Raw genomic sequence first — 15,379 nt, forward strand, 5'->3', positions numbered from 1 at the left:
ACTTTTCACGGTGGGCATGACAGCGTTCAGGACATTAGGTGCAGGCCGCTGTGGCCGAGCGGTTCTAGTCGGTTCAGTCTGGAACCACGCTGCTGCTACGGTCGCAGGTTCGAATCATGCCTCGGGCATGGATGTGTGTGATGTCCTTAGGTTAGTTAGGTTTAAGTAGTTTTTAGTCTAGGGGACTGATGACCTCAGATGTCAAGTCCCATAGTACTGAGAGCCACATTAGGTGCTGTCCAGAGTGTCTGCACCTATTTCAGTGATGGTGCTGAGACAACTCTTACCTAGTAAAGGGAACTGAAAACCGGGTCAGTGTAGGAACACCGTCGTGTTTATCCACGGAAACAGTGACGACAAGTAGCAACAGCGCACATTTCAACATTCATCCAACAGCAGCACTGTAGCGCACTACACGTCTATACGACAGTACCCTGCATCCACAATAATTAAACGCCGAGACGTTTTTCTTTTACAACATTTCTTGCACAATTTTACAACATTTTTTCATAGTGTAATGTCTATGAGTCCACGTTTTGTGTGAATAAACCACTGGTTGCTTTAATTCTGATGCTTCATTTCTTCGAAGATGTTGAATATAGTATGCATTTTGGAAACAGTATCGTCTTTAACGCACACATGACGACTCTCTTATCTTTAGACCATTTAAAACCAAATCTTGTAAACAGATTTTTTTTTTCTCTGCGTTACCTTACTACGAGGAGACTTCGAAATGTAAGATACGCATGTCCCCCCACGCTAAGTGGGAGGACACGTGTGACGCATTGTCAGAAGAGAGTGTTTCATGCAAACGCAGTTCTGCAATTGCAGATTTTCCAACAACGATGACATTTACACACCGTTTCTCGAATAGATCAGTGGCCAACGATTAGATTTCTGTCGTCGAGGAACTGAACGATTGGTGGAACGCTCCAATTGTTGTTTACCGAGACTTGGTGATTATATGAATAGTAGTGTCATGTATGTATGTGTCACTTTAAAGTGTAGTGCAGCATTCAACAGAAGTTACTTGGTCTGCGATAATAATGTGTAGCTCAATTTTTAAAGAAACCACTTAACTTTAAAGTCCAGTTCAAGCAAAGTTATTATTTCTTCGTATTGTTGGTAATCGCAGAAATTTCTGCCCAGTAACATAATTGTTCATATCGTTAACGGAATATTTGCACTTTGTGGAACATCTCGTACAAGTTTCTGAGTTTCATGGCATTTTTTAAACAACGTACCTAGCAGTCAGGAGAGGGGACAGTGGAGATTAGGCCTATTGAGACGCTAGAAACGGAAGTTCATCTATGCCATGTGTGTAGCTCCGAGTAACGGGTTCAAATAATCTAAATTTTAGTTGGTTGTGATAAATCTGATCCTCAAAATGGTGTGTAAAGTAAACGTTTAACTGAAATAACGCAGTACGGACTTAATTTGTCGCTTTATTTGTACTTCAACATTTTTGTTGTGCGACTGGCACACCGTACAGAAAGTGCGTCATGTGCTTGTCATAGGAATGAGCAAATGAACCTTTCGTCTTTCTTATCATGCGTTGCAACATCGGTGTAACTAATCAATGTGTCAAGATGCTTGAAGACGTTTTCAAGATCCTCGTATTTCTCAAGTACCTACTCAATAGTATCTGTTGTTGTTGGCGGGTTTTTACCGAAGGCCAGCCATCTGGGTAAAGAGATTTGCGATTCGGCGCTCACCTATATAAAGCTAACGGCGCGCCCGACCCGTGCAGTCGCCGCAGCCATGAAGACGACGCGTGTTCTTGCGCTCGTGGCAGCTCTTGTCCTGGTGAGTGCCGCGACAACGAGCCCGTCATGTCTAACTGTTCTGCAGTCGCTGTCTGTTGAGGACGGCAAATGAAGTGTTTAATGCACACTTTCTTTTGTTCTTAAATCATTTCTCCATCCATAAGCTGTAAACAGTCCTCATATATAATGAAGAGTGAAAAAAACTGCTTCACCTGCCTACTATCGTGTAGTGCCCTTGCGAGCACGCAGAAGTGCCGCAACACGTCGTGGCATGGACACAACTAATGTCTGAAGTAGTGCCGAAAGGAAATGACACCATGAATCTTAAAGAACTATCCATAAATCCGTAAGAGTACGAAGGGGTGGCGAGCTCTTCTGAACAGCACGTTGCAAGGCATCCCAGATATGCTCAATAATGTTAATGTCTGTGGCGTTTGGTGGCCAGCGGAAGTGTTTAAATTCAGAAGAGCGTTCCTGGAGCTAGTCTGTAGCAATCCAGGACGTGTGGGATGTCGCATTGTCCCCCTGAAATTGTCCAAGTTCGTCGGAATGCATAATGGACATAAATAGATGCAAGTGATCATACTGGATGCTTACGTACGTGTCACTTGTCAGAGTCATATGTAGACGTATCATGGGTCCCATATTACTCCAACTACATACGCCCCACACCATTACAGGGCCTCCACCAGCTTGAACAGACCCTGCTGACATGCATGGAGTCATGAGGTTGTCTCCACGCCCGTGCAAGTCCATCCGCTCGATACAATTTGAAACGAGACTCGTCCGACCAGGCAAAATGTTTCCAATCATCAACGGTCCAATGTCGGTGTTGACGGGCCCAGGTGAGGCGTAAAGATTTGAGTCGTGCAGTCATCAAGGTTCAAGTGTGGGACATCGGCTCCGAAAGCCCATATCAGTGATGGTTTGTCGAATAGTTCGCATGCTGACACTTGTTGATGGCCCAGCATTGAAATCTGCAGCAACTTGTGAAAGAGTTGCACTTCTGTCACACTGAACGATTCTCTTCAGTTGTCGTTGGCCACGTTCTTGCAGTATCTTTTTCCGGCCGTAGCGTTGTCCGAGATTTGAAGTTTTACGGGATTCCTGATATTCACTATAAACTCGTGAAATGGTCGTAAGGAGAAGTGCCCATTTCATCGCTACCTCGGGGATGCTGTGTCCCATCGCTCGTGCGCCGACTATAGCACCATGTTCAAACTCACTTAAATCTTGATAACCCGCCATTTTAGCAGCAGTAACCAATCTAACAACTGCGCCAGGCACTTGTCTTACATTGTCTTTTCGTACTGAACCCACATGAACCAATTACCCGGATATCCAGAACAGGGAAACATGCTCTTTAGTAATTACTTTCAGAAACAAAGATTGTAGTCTGCATGAGAAGCAAAATGTTTTATTCTTAAAACGTAAAAACATCTGCATATGTGAAATAGGAAAAGGCCTGAAAAGTATTTTCCTCACTACAACAACACAAAGGCGAAATTTTAAGCGTACCAATTATATCACTTATTTTTGTTAATCGTCGTTCAGTCCATCAGCCTCAATAAGAATGAGAATCAGAAACTCCGTCTGAGCTGGGCTTGGAAGGTCTAAAGGTACCGACGACTGCCGTGTCATTCTCAGACAACAGGCGTCACAGGATGCGAATATGGGTGGGCGTGTGGTTAGCACACCTCTCTCCCGGCTGTTGTCAGTTTTCGTGACCAGAACCGCTACTTCTCAGCCAAGTAACTCCTCAACTGGCCTCAGAAGGGCTGAGTGCACCAAGCTTGCCAACTCGACCCGGCAGACCCTGACAGTCACCCGTTTAAGTTGTAGCCCAGCCCCACAGCGCTTAGCTTCCATAATCTGATGAGAACTGGTGTCACCATTGCGGCAAGGCCATTGACATAAGAATCAGAGCAACATATTAAAAAGCATTGTCGCCAAACAAAGTGCAGTTATGAGACAGTAGCTATGCACCAGGGCGGTACCCACGGTTACACACACACACACACACACACATATATATATATATATATATATATATATATATATATATATATATATATATATATATATACTGTGAGTATCCCTAGTTCCTTAAATAAGTGCCTGCAAGATGATCTTGGCTGGGTTCCAGCTATTATTCTGATTGCAAACTTTTATTCAATGAACACTACAGGGTTATTACAAATGATTGAAGCGATTTTTTTAGGCATTCACAAATGTTCGATACGTGCCACTTTAGTGATTCGGCAGACATCAAGCCGATAATCAAGTTCCTCCCACACTCGGCGCAGCATGTCCCCATCAATGAGTTCGAAAGCATCGTTGATGCGAGCTCGCAGTTCTGGCACGTTTCTTGGTAGAGGAGGTTTAAACACTGAATCTTTCACATAACCCCACAGAAAGAAATCGCATGGGGCTAAGTCGGGAGAGCTTGGAGGCCATGACACGAATTGCTGATCATGATCTTCACCACGACCGATCCATCGGTTTTCCAATCTCCTGTTTAAGAAATGCCGAACATCATGATGGAAGTGTGGTGGAGCACCATCCTGTTGAAAGATGAAGTCGGCGCTGTCGGTCTCCAGTTGTGGCATGAGTCAATTTTCCAGCATGTCCAGATACACGTGTTCTGTAACGTTTTCTTCGCAGAAGAAAAAGGGGCCGTAAACTTTAAACCGTGAGATTGCACAAAACACGTTAACTTTTGGTGAATTGCGAATTTGCTGCACGAATGCGTGAGGATTCTCTACCGCCCAGATTCGCACATTGTGTCTGTTCACTTCACCATTAAGAAAAAATGTTGCTTCATCACTGAAAACAAGTTTCGCACTGAACGCATCCTCTTCCACGAGCTGTTGCAACCGCGCCGAAAATTCAAAGCGTTTGACTTTGTTATCGGGTGTCAGGGCTTGTAGCAATTGTAAACGGTAAGGCTTCTGCTTTAGCCTTTTCCGTACGATTTTCCAAACCGTCGGCTGTGGTACGTTTAGCTCCCTGCTTGCTTTATTCGTCGACTTCCGCGGGCTACGCGTGAAACTTGCCCGCACGCGTTCAACCGTTTCTTCGCTCACTGCAGGCCGACCCGATGATTTCCCCTTACAGAGGCATCCAGAAGCTTTAAATTGCGCATACTATCGCCGAATGGAATTAGCAGTTGGTGGATCTTTGTTGAACTTCGTCCTGAAGTGTCGTTGCACTGTTATGACTGACTGATGTGAGTGCATTTCAAGTACGACATACGCTTTCTCGGCTCCTATCGCCATTTTGTCTCACTGCGCTCTCGAGCGCTCTGGCGGCAGAAACCTGAAGTGCGGCTTCAGCCGAACAAAACTTTATGAGTTTTTCTACGTATCTGTAGTGTGTCGTGACCATATCTCAATGAATGGAGCTACAGTGAATTTATGAAATTGCTTCAATCATTTGTAATAGCCCTGTATTTTTCCTTACTAATGAATAATCCCAAAATGTGATGCCATAAGAAAGTAGCAAGTGAAAACTGGCAAACTAATTTACTGATACGTTTATCACCAAAATTTCCAATAACCCTAACAACGTAAGTAGCTAAACTCAAGTGTTTCATCAGTCTGCTTCTTCCAGTTCAATCTCTCATCAATGCACACATCCACAAATTTTGGATTGCACTGTGTAACCTACAGACTTCTGTTCTTGCTTTATATTTATTAATGGTGTTATGCCATTTACTTTACAGAACTACACGTACTGTGTTTCATTAAAATTTAATGAAAGTCCATTTGCAAAGAATCGCTTAATAATTTTCTGAAATACATTATTTACATTGTCCTTGGCTGATTCTTGTTTTTCAGTGTGATTACTATACTTGTATCATTACCAAAACGAACTATCTTTCCACCTTCATGAATGCAGAGCGGCAAGTCGTTAATGTATAGTAGTTAGTAGGAAAGGGGTAATAAATTAAAACGACATAAATGATGTGCTAGTTTTTTCACGCGTCTCAGTATTTGGCGTCGTATCTCCTGAAGAATGTGTCATACAATGACATATTTTTGTAGGTATATTTAGTGGTATATGTGAATACTCTTTGGATAATTTGTCGCTAATACAGTCAGCAGTAAAGAATTAGTAGCGTTAAAGTCAGGCTTCATGCGATAGTTTCACTGTATGAACAGCGCATATTTAGTAAGCGATAATTTTTTTTTCTTTCTAACGCGCTTCCGCTCGTTTCTTGTGTCTGTTTTGTTCAAGTGTGGTTTTGAACCTGTCAATGTGGAGTTTCGAGGTGAGCGGGTAGGGAGACCCGTCAGTGCTAATGTGTGCAACGGAGTGACTCATAAATACCCCCTGTGGCTAGTGTTAGAGCACAAATTAAAACAATCATCCTATCAGTAAAAGCTACTTTAATTTGAGACGACCTTGAAATCTGGCCCTGTTTTATAAATACCCCCTGTGGTTAATACTAGAGCACAAATTAAAACAATCATCATATCAGGAAAAGAAGGAACAAGGATAAACTATAATGATATATATAAGATTTACTCTATGAAACTAATATTGTAATGTACTATAGCGATCAAAAAGTTTTCGTTCTAAGGCCATAACAACACGTTGTCTATATGTCGGTGCTCGTATATCCATATGAGTCACACTGGGTTGCATACCGATTGCATCGAAGTGCTCAGACGGAAAGTTGTGGCATTAGATCAAGATGGCTATTTAGTTTCTTTTAACCAAGAACACGAATCATTCATACGATCTACACCTACATCCATACTCTCCAAACCACCACCAGGTCCATGGTATAGGATACATAACGTTGAACTTGATAATTCGGTCTCTGCTCGTTCCATTTATGGATGGTGCACGGGAAGAGTGACTTCTGAAATCTCCCTGTGCACTCTATAGTATGTCCTAATTAATGCTAGTCAATGAAATATTTTAAAGGAAGCTTTCTGGGGACAGCTGGCATCTAATCTGAAGCATCTACGAGATCTGCTTTTACAGCGTTTTCATGGCGCTCTCAATCGAGTAAAACAAACCCTTGACTATTCGGCGAAGTGGTGTTGGGTGGGAGGGGGGAGGACTGATTCCCTACAGTTTATGGCCCTACACTGTTTCTGCCGTTTTCTCTATGGTGTCCAGCTTGCTGGCATATTGGCCTCTCATTTAGCTCTGCATGAATTCAAGATAGGAAATTGTATTCGAGGTAGTTAAGTATTGGCAATCACTGAAACTGACTCACATTTCATTATTCAGTGGAGGTTAATTTATTCCGAATGGATCTAATTTTACCTAAGTTTGGAAATAAAGGTCGCTTAACAATATGTGTTATAAAGTACTGAACATATTACTGTCTTAAATTCTTGTGTCCTTACCGAAACTTCCACATTTAGAACCAGTAACTATAATTTGCTAATAACTTTTGTAAATTACAGAAGGAATTGAACCATATCTGCGTCTGATGTGGCATCATTCTTGAAATCTTTCTCTGTATTATTTCGTCGAATAACTAATATTTCGTCATTTGAATAACTTGGTTTTTGAACAGTTTCCTCTCACAGTATCTCCTCTCACAGTACCAACAGTCACTGTACTTTCAAACTATCTGCTATGTACATATATGGAAAGATTGTTGCCAAGATGCTGGTTTGCATGAAGTAATTTCTTGGAACCGAATCGCAGAAACTACCTGTGGTGTGCGTACTGTAAGACCTTCGGTACACACACCATGAGATTATTTGACTTGTCTCTCTAACGAAGTAGGCGACTGTCAGCAATATGTCTCGTGGTCTTATTATGGCGTGTTTATCTTCTGCCGTTAGGTCAGACGATAGAAACGCCACTTGCACGCTTAGAGTAACAGATTGACAGTGACCAACTTTAAACAGAACTTGATTAATTTTCACACACATTTATTAAAATAATAAAAAGCATAGACATTACGTAACTTGATTCTGGATGCTATTTACAATTGACAATATGAAGTTCCTTTGGTCTTGGTACGTTAATCTTATTCTCACATATCTCTGATACTTGACAAAGTGTCTATACATTTATCTTCATGGCTATGTACAGGAATATGATAATCTTCTTAGGTGCAGACTGAAACTTGACTATAGACTAGTACAGACTAATGCAGACTGGTACAGACTGGTGCAGACAAATGCAGACTGACTAATCGGAGGTCTGTACATTCGTTATAATACCTTGCGCGTTCAGGTATCACTGCGTGAGTGTGATCCGTGAGGAGAAAAGGTTCTACGATAGCAGCAATCTCATTGGCTGCGTTACATATTAATACACGGATTGGCGGAAGCAGAATTTGGTCCGTCTCTAAGGCAGCACCATCTCGTAGTGCGGAGATGGACTAGTGCTGCACCTGCGCTGTTGTGCTTAGCGGGGCGCGCTCTAGTGGGAAAGTTGTGTACGCACTGACTACGCGGAACTATGTACACAACACTACCATTTTCGCCTCAATTGTTCTCCTTTCTTCTGAGCTATTTGCGTTTAATGATGTCTAAGTATATAATGGAAAACAGTGTAGCCTCTGATGAATTCGACCACAATATATTGGAACACTCATAAGTTAGTTACCTGCGAAAGACTCCTAATGGAACAACGTGTTTGCACCTGTTACGAACAGACGAAAATCACATTGCACAGTGAGAGAAAGAAGATTGTTTTTGTGGATTATTTGCACAGCGAGAGAGAGAAGATTGTTTTTTGTGGATTACCTGCAGTGTCCTGTGCTGACCGACAACTCTTGCGTTGCAGGCCTCCGACGCCAGGAGACTGGAGGCAAATGCACGTCCCAGGAAGCTCCCGTTTTCTGCTGCCAGGAAGGCCCCAGGTAACAAAACACTTTTTCTGCTGCCAGGAAGGCCCCAGGTAACAAAACACTTTTCGCACATAACGTGGTTCACACCTTGTCTCGTGCAGCTATCTCTAGGTATTTAGATACGCTGCCTCACAGCTGATAAAAATCATTTCTGCAAGATTTAATCATATACTTGGAGGCATATTTGATTATTTCATCAAAGTCAAGGTTTCTAGAGAAGTGGCGCTCTGCCTAAAGTGATTTATGTAAACCACAGAAGCCAAAAATCAGTTACGCCAGACGATGATTCGAATACCGCTTCTACCTGATACGAGTTCGGTTTTCCAACTACTCCTAAATATTTAGATTACAGCACCTATACAATTCAAATGTCTCTCTTTCTTTCTGTGAAAAACCATTTCTTGCTCATTTTTTTCAGGGAACAACGTGAAATTTGCAGTGATGTATTTTCCTTATAATTTCAAGGCTTAGTAGTTATTATACAGGGTGGCGCACGAAATGTGTTACCAATTGTTTCTTTCACAATTTACGACGCGCATTAGATATCCCGCTGGGATCTCTACAGCAGTACCAGAAGAGCTTGGAAAAACAAATGAGTTACGAAATGACGTGTAATTCACGATACTGGCACTAGGAGACTAGTAAGCAGCAATGGCTGACAATGGAAGACTGACGACACAGCAACGATCGGCAATTGTGTTACTTTTTCATGAAACGAAAAGCATTGTTGTGACTCAGAGACGTTTTCGACAACAGTTTAACACACGATGGGTCCCTTGCAAGAAGACTATCCACAGGTTGTACGATAAATTTGTACAGGAAGGAAAAGTATTGGAAGCGAAGCGACCTCGGTCTAAGCCTGTTTGTTCGCCGGAGAATATTGAAGCGGCACGAGTTGCTGTACAGAGAAGTCCCGGGAAATCGTGTAGAAAGGCAGCAGTGCAACTGGGAATATCCAGACGCTCCGTTCATTCTTAAAAGTGACCTCCATATGTACCCATACAAGATGACCTGTGCACAGAAGCTCACTGAAGAACACAAGCAGCAGAGACTACTGTTTACTCCGTGAGCGGAGGATAGCGAAGAAACTCTCAACAACGTTTGATTTTCAGACGAGGCGCATTTTCATTTAGACGGTGTGGTTAACAAACAAAATGTACGCTTTTGGGCCACTGAAAACCCACAAGTGCTTCATGAACGACAACATTATGCTCCGAGGATTACAGCGTGGGCAGCAATTTCTAGTCACGGACTTATTGGACCCTTTTTTTTTTTTGAAGAAACTGTGAACAGCGAGCGTTATTTGAGCATGCTTCGCAATAGCTTCATTCCACAGCTTCTTGCTACTGCCTTGCCCTTCAACACGCAGTGGTTCATGCAAGATGGAGCAAGGCCACATATTGCAAACACTGAGTTGGAGTTTTTACAAGAGCATTTCGACATGCGGATCATTTCACTCAGGTTTCCAGGTCGCTTCAATGACGGACAAAATTGCCTCCTCCCCCCCCCCCCCCCCTCAATAGTCCAGACATCAACCCATGTGACTTTTTTCTTTGGGGGCACCTAAAGGAAAAAAATTTCCCGAAACGTCCACGAGATTTAATGGAGCTCAGAAGACTTATTCTTCAAGCTTGCTGTGAAATTACGAAAGGCATGTGCCGTAGGGTAATCACTAACTTCAGTGTTCCTTTGAAGGAAGTTAGGAAACGAAATGGTGGACATATTGAGCATGTGCTGAGTTAGAACAAATCTCCATGGACGGCTCTTCATTGTAGTATATGTTCCCTTCAGACTGTATTGACAATAAAGTTTATATTTAAAAACAAAATGGTAGCACATTTCGTGCGCCACCCTGTGTTATTGTCTCATCATCTAATAGTTCTAGCCGACCTTTGGTCAGCAGTGTATGTATTGTAGTTTCTTATAGGCCTGCCCTTGAACTTTACTAAATAATTTACGTTTAACCAGTTTTTGTGAAACCAATGTATGTATTAAACAGACCATGAATATGCATTATTTCTACCCAGACTAAAACATAGCTTTCACTGCGACCTCGTCGGTCATGGCCGACAGTAACTGTTGTCAGGATTATTCAGAATAAACGGGAATTATAAATTACTGAAAACGCGCTGCATTTGATATCTGGAACTGAGAAAGAAAACTGAATGCGAAAGAACCAGTTGGCATGCACGGGAATGCATTAGAAGAAGAGAATAAACGAAAAGACTTAAGGAACGTACGTTCCAGATTAGAAGAACGAATGACGAGAAATGTGGTACAGCGTCACGTATGATAATATAAAGTGTTAACAAATTTTATTTCATTTCACACAATTATAAATAATCATTCTCGATGGTGTTAGAAGTTTTTTATTTGTGAGGGCGTACTGGAAAGTCTCTGAATTTTTTATGGGAAAACTCTGTAAAATAATTAAAGAAAACAAATTTTAGAAATGTTCAAATGTTCAAATGTGTGTGAAATCTTATGGGACTTAACTGCTAAGGTCATCAGTCCCTAAGCTTACACACTCCTTAACCTAAATTATCCTATGGACAAACACACACACCCGTGCCCGAGGGAGGACTCGAGCCTCCGCCGGGGCCGGCCGTACAGAAACAAATTTTATTAACATTCTACAATGTTCTTCATGGCTACGAATTTGTTTCTCAGCGTAGTCACCCTAGCGACGGACACATTTCTCTCAACGAGAGGCCTGTTGACCCCGTCAGTGTAGTGATGACTTTCATAACGGAACCATAACCTCACGTCTGGTTGCACCACTTCATCACTATCAAAGTGAAGTCCTCTAAGGTGTGGTTTAAGTTTTGCATACAGAAGAAAATCGGATGAGGTCAAGTCGGATCTGCAAGGAGGACGATCGATACCAGTGACCCCAAGGCGTCGCCTGTTGCAGATGTCACAGGGCACTTGTGCGATCTGGCTTAAGAAGACGGTGCTCCACATGTGGAAGAGCTCTTCGAATTCGTATTTTCCGTTTTCTGGGTGTCACGTAGTGCAGCACTGACATAGTTACTTTAAACACCGCCCTGTTACACCCTACAATTCGGAGCCCTCTATCAGTAGTGGGTTGTATCTTGTCTACGAACCGAGAAAGTTGATCGAGCAATATGCATGACGCGATACCTCAACTAATACTGAGAACACAGCAAAAAATTTTGAGTCATTAGTACTTACCGCACTTACTAATAGTAACAAGCTTTTCATTACATATTAGCAATGCTCTAGGAAACAAAGCAAACAAAGTTATGCTCGCTTAGCATCGACAATATCTACATGTTTTTTAAGAAAGTCGAACTGACTACTAGCATATCTTCCATGTAGATGAATCTCGTGACATGGAGCACTTAGTAAGGCACTGGATTCGCACTCGCGAAGACCAGTGTTAAGATCTACATACATCGAAAAAAGTTTTGCATTACATCGGTTACGAGAGCTCCGGAACCTGTACTGAGATCGACATAAACATCATTTCCGACCTTTTTATTGCTCATGAAAACCACACATTGCATGTTGTACCACCATACAGTGAGACCTTCAGAGGTGGTGGTCCAGATTGCTGTACACACCGATATCTCTAATACCCAGTAACACGTCCTCTTGCATTGATGCATGCCTGTATTCGTCGTGGCATACTATCCACAAGTTCATAAAGGCATTGTTGGTCCAGATTGTCCTACTCCTCACTCCTCAGAGTGGTTGGTGGGTCACGTCGTCCATAAACAGTCCTCTTCAATTTACCCCTGGCATGTTCGATAGGGTTCATTCTGGAAAACATGCTGGCCACTCTATTCGAGCGATATCGTTATCCTGATGGAAGTGACTCACAAGATGTGCACGATGGGGCGCGAATTGTTGTCCATGAAGACGAATGTCTCGTTAATATGCTGCCGATATGGTTACACTGTCGGTCGGAGGATGGCATTCATTTATCGTACAGCCGTTACGGCGGCTTCCATGTCCACCAGCGGCGTACATCGGCCCCACATAGTTCCACCCCAAAACAGCAGGGAACCTCCATCTTGCTGCACTCACTGGACGGTGTGTCTAAGGCGTTCAGCCTGACCGGGTTGCCTCCAAACACGTCTACGACGATTGTCTGGTTGAAAGCATATGCGACACTCATCGTTGAAGAGAACATGATGCCAATCCTGAGCGGTCCATTCGGTATGTTGTTGGACCAACCTGTACCGCGCTGCATGGTGGCTGCATAGATGGACCTCGCCCTGGACGTTGGGAGTGAAGTTGCGCATCATGCAGACATTGCGCAGAGTTTGAGTCGTAACACTACGTCCTATGGCTGCACAAAAAGCCTTATTCAAGATGATGGCGTTGCTGTGAAGGTTCCTCCGAGCCATAATCCGTAGGCAGCGGTCATCCTCTGCAAAAGTAGCCCTTGGGCGGCCTGAGCGAGGGATGTCTTTGGCAGTTTTTGTCTCTCTGTACCTTCTCCATGTCCGAAAAACATAGCTTTGGTTCGCTCAAAGATGCCTGGACACTTACCTTGTTGAAAGCCCTTCCTGACACAAAGTAACAATGTGGACGCGATCGAACCGCGGTGTTGACCATCTAGGCATGGTTGATGGACGCGATCGAACCGCGGTGTTGACCATCTAGGCATGGTTGAACTACAGACAACACGTGCCATGTACCTCCTTCCTGGTGGAGTGACTGGAACTGATCGGCTGTCGAACCCCCTGCGTCTAATAGGTGCTGCTCAGGCATGGTTGCTTACATCTTTGGGCGGGTTTAGTGACATCTCTAAACAGTCAAAGGGACTATGTCTGTGATACAGTATCAACAGTCAATGTCTATCTTCAGGATTTCTGGGAACCGGTGTGATGAAATATTTTTTTGATGTGTGTATGAATTACTCTACTTGAATTTAGGGGTTATTCAGCAGTTGCACCGCCGAATTCCTTATTTCTCTCTACAGTTATATTCTTCCCTTAAAGCCCAATGTGTCTAGTGCAAGTTAAACTCGAACTTTCATTCCATCGTCCGTCCAATTGGCACTGAGAGATGCTTCCATTGGCGCTGTGGCATCAGATGAGATGAAATGAGATACCATCAAAGCGTTTGCCCAATTCTGGTAGTCGGTGCCTTAAACTCTAATATTATGATCGCCTTAGTAGCGTGGTGGTCACTACTAAAAAATGAAGTAGCTGCGTTCGGTGCCGTATCGTTGACTAAACTTTCAGTGACGTGCTCGCGAACAAGCGTGACACCTTGTCTACATCTACATCTACATGGATACTCTGCAAATCACATTTAAGTGCCTGGCAGAGGGTTCATCGAACAACCTTCACAATTCTCTAATATTCCAATCTCGTATCGCACGCGAAAAGAATGAACACCTATATCTTTCCGTACGAGTTCTGATTTCCCTTATTTTATCGTGGTGATCGTTTCGCCGCATGTAGGTCGGTTTCAACAAAATATTTTCGCATTCGGAGGAGAAAGTTGTGATTCGAATTTCGTGAGAAGATTCCGTCGCAACGAAACACGCCTTTCTCTTACTGATTTCCAGCCCAAATCCTGTATCATTTCTGTGACTCTCCCTCCCATATTTCGCGATAATACAAAACATGCTGCCTTTCTTTGAACTTTTTCGATGTACTCCGTCAGTCCCACCTTGTAAGGATCCCACACCGCTCAGCAGTATTCTAAAACAGGAAGGACAAGTGTATTGTAGGCAGTATACTTAGTAAGTCTGTTACATTTGCTAAGTGTCCTGCCAATAAGCGCAGCCTTTGGTTTGCCTTCCCCACAACATTTTCTATGTGTTCTTTCCAATTTAAGTTGTTCATAATTGTAATACCTAGGTATTTAAATTTACGGCTTTTAGATTAGACTGACTTATCGTGTAACCGAAGTTTAACAAGTTCCTTTTAGCACTCATGTGGATGACCTCACACTTTTGGTTATTTGGGGTCAACTGCCACTTTTCGCATCATTCAGATATTTTTTCCAAATCGTTTTGCACTTTGTTTTGATCTTCTGATGACAATATTAGTCGATAAACTACAGTGTCATCTGCAAACAACCGAAGACGGCTGCTCAGATTGTCTCCCAAATCGTTTAAATACACTACTGGCCATTAAAATTGCTACACCAAGAAGAAATGCAGATGATAAACGGGTATTCATTAGACAAATATATTACACTAGAACTGACATGTGATTACGTTTTCACGGAATTTCGGTGCATAGATCCTGAGAAATCAGTACCCATAACACCCACCTCTGGCCGTAATAACGGCCTTGATACGCCTGGGCATTGAGTCAAACACAGCTTGGATCGCGTGTACAGGTACAGCTGTCCATGCAGCTTCAACACGATACCACAGTTCATCAAGAGTAGTGACTGGCGTATTATGACGAGCCAGTTGCTCGACCACCATTGACCAGACGTTTTTAATTGGTGAGAGTTCTGGAGAATGTGCTGGCCAGGGCAGCAGTCGAACATTTTCTGTATCCAAAAGGGCCCGTACAGGACCTGCAACATGCGCTCGTGCATTACTCTGCTGAAATGTAGGGTTTCGCAGGGATCGAATGAAGGGTAGCGCCACGGGTTGTAACACATCTGAAATGTAACGTCCACTGTTCAAAGTGCCGTCAACGCGAACAAGAGCTGACTGAAACGTGTAACCGATGGCACCCCATACCATCACGCCGGGTGATACGCCAGTATGGCGGTAACGAATACACGCTTCCAATGTGCGTTCACCGCGATGTCGCCAAACACGGATGTGACCGTCATGATA

At 43.1% G+C, this 15,379-nt stretch overlaps 1 protein-coding gene across 1 annotated transcript in view; it reads left to right on the top strand.

Annotated features, from left to right (window-relative positions):
• The first annotated feature begins 1,761 nt into the window (after positions 1–1,761).
• LOC124775667 (brachyurin-like) overlaps positions 1,762–15,379 on the top strand; it is a 102,362-nt gene continuing 88,744 nt past the window's right edge. Inside the window, exons 1-2 of the mRNA XM_047250495.1 lie at positions 1,762–1,806; positions 8,532–8,607. Coding sequence (XP_047106451.1) covers positions 1,762–1,806; positions 8,532–8,607 — 121 coding nt within the window. The remainder of the gene's footprint in view (positions 1,807–8,531; positions 8,608–15,379) is intronic.

This window comes from Schistocerca piceifrons, chromosome 2 (assembly GCF_021461385.2).
Source record: "Schistocerca piceifrons isolate TAMUIC-IGC-003096 chromosome 2, iqSchPice1.1, whole genome shotgun sequence".
Lineage (NCBI taxonomy): Eukaryota > Metazoa > Arthropoda > Insecta > Orthoptera > Acrididae > Schistocerca > Schistocerca piceifrons.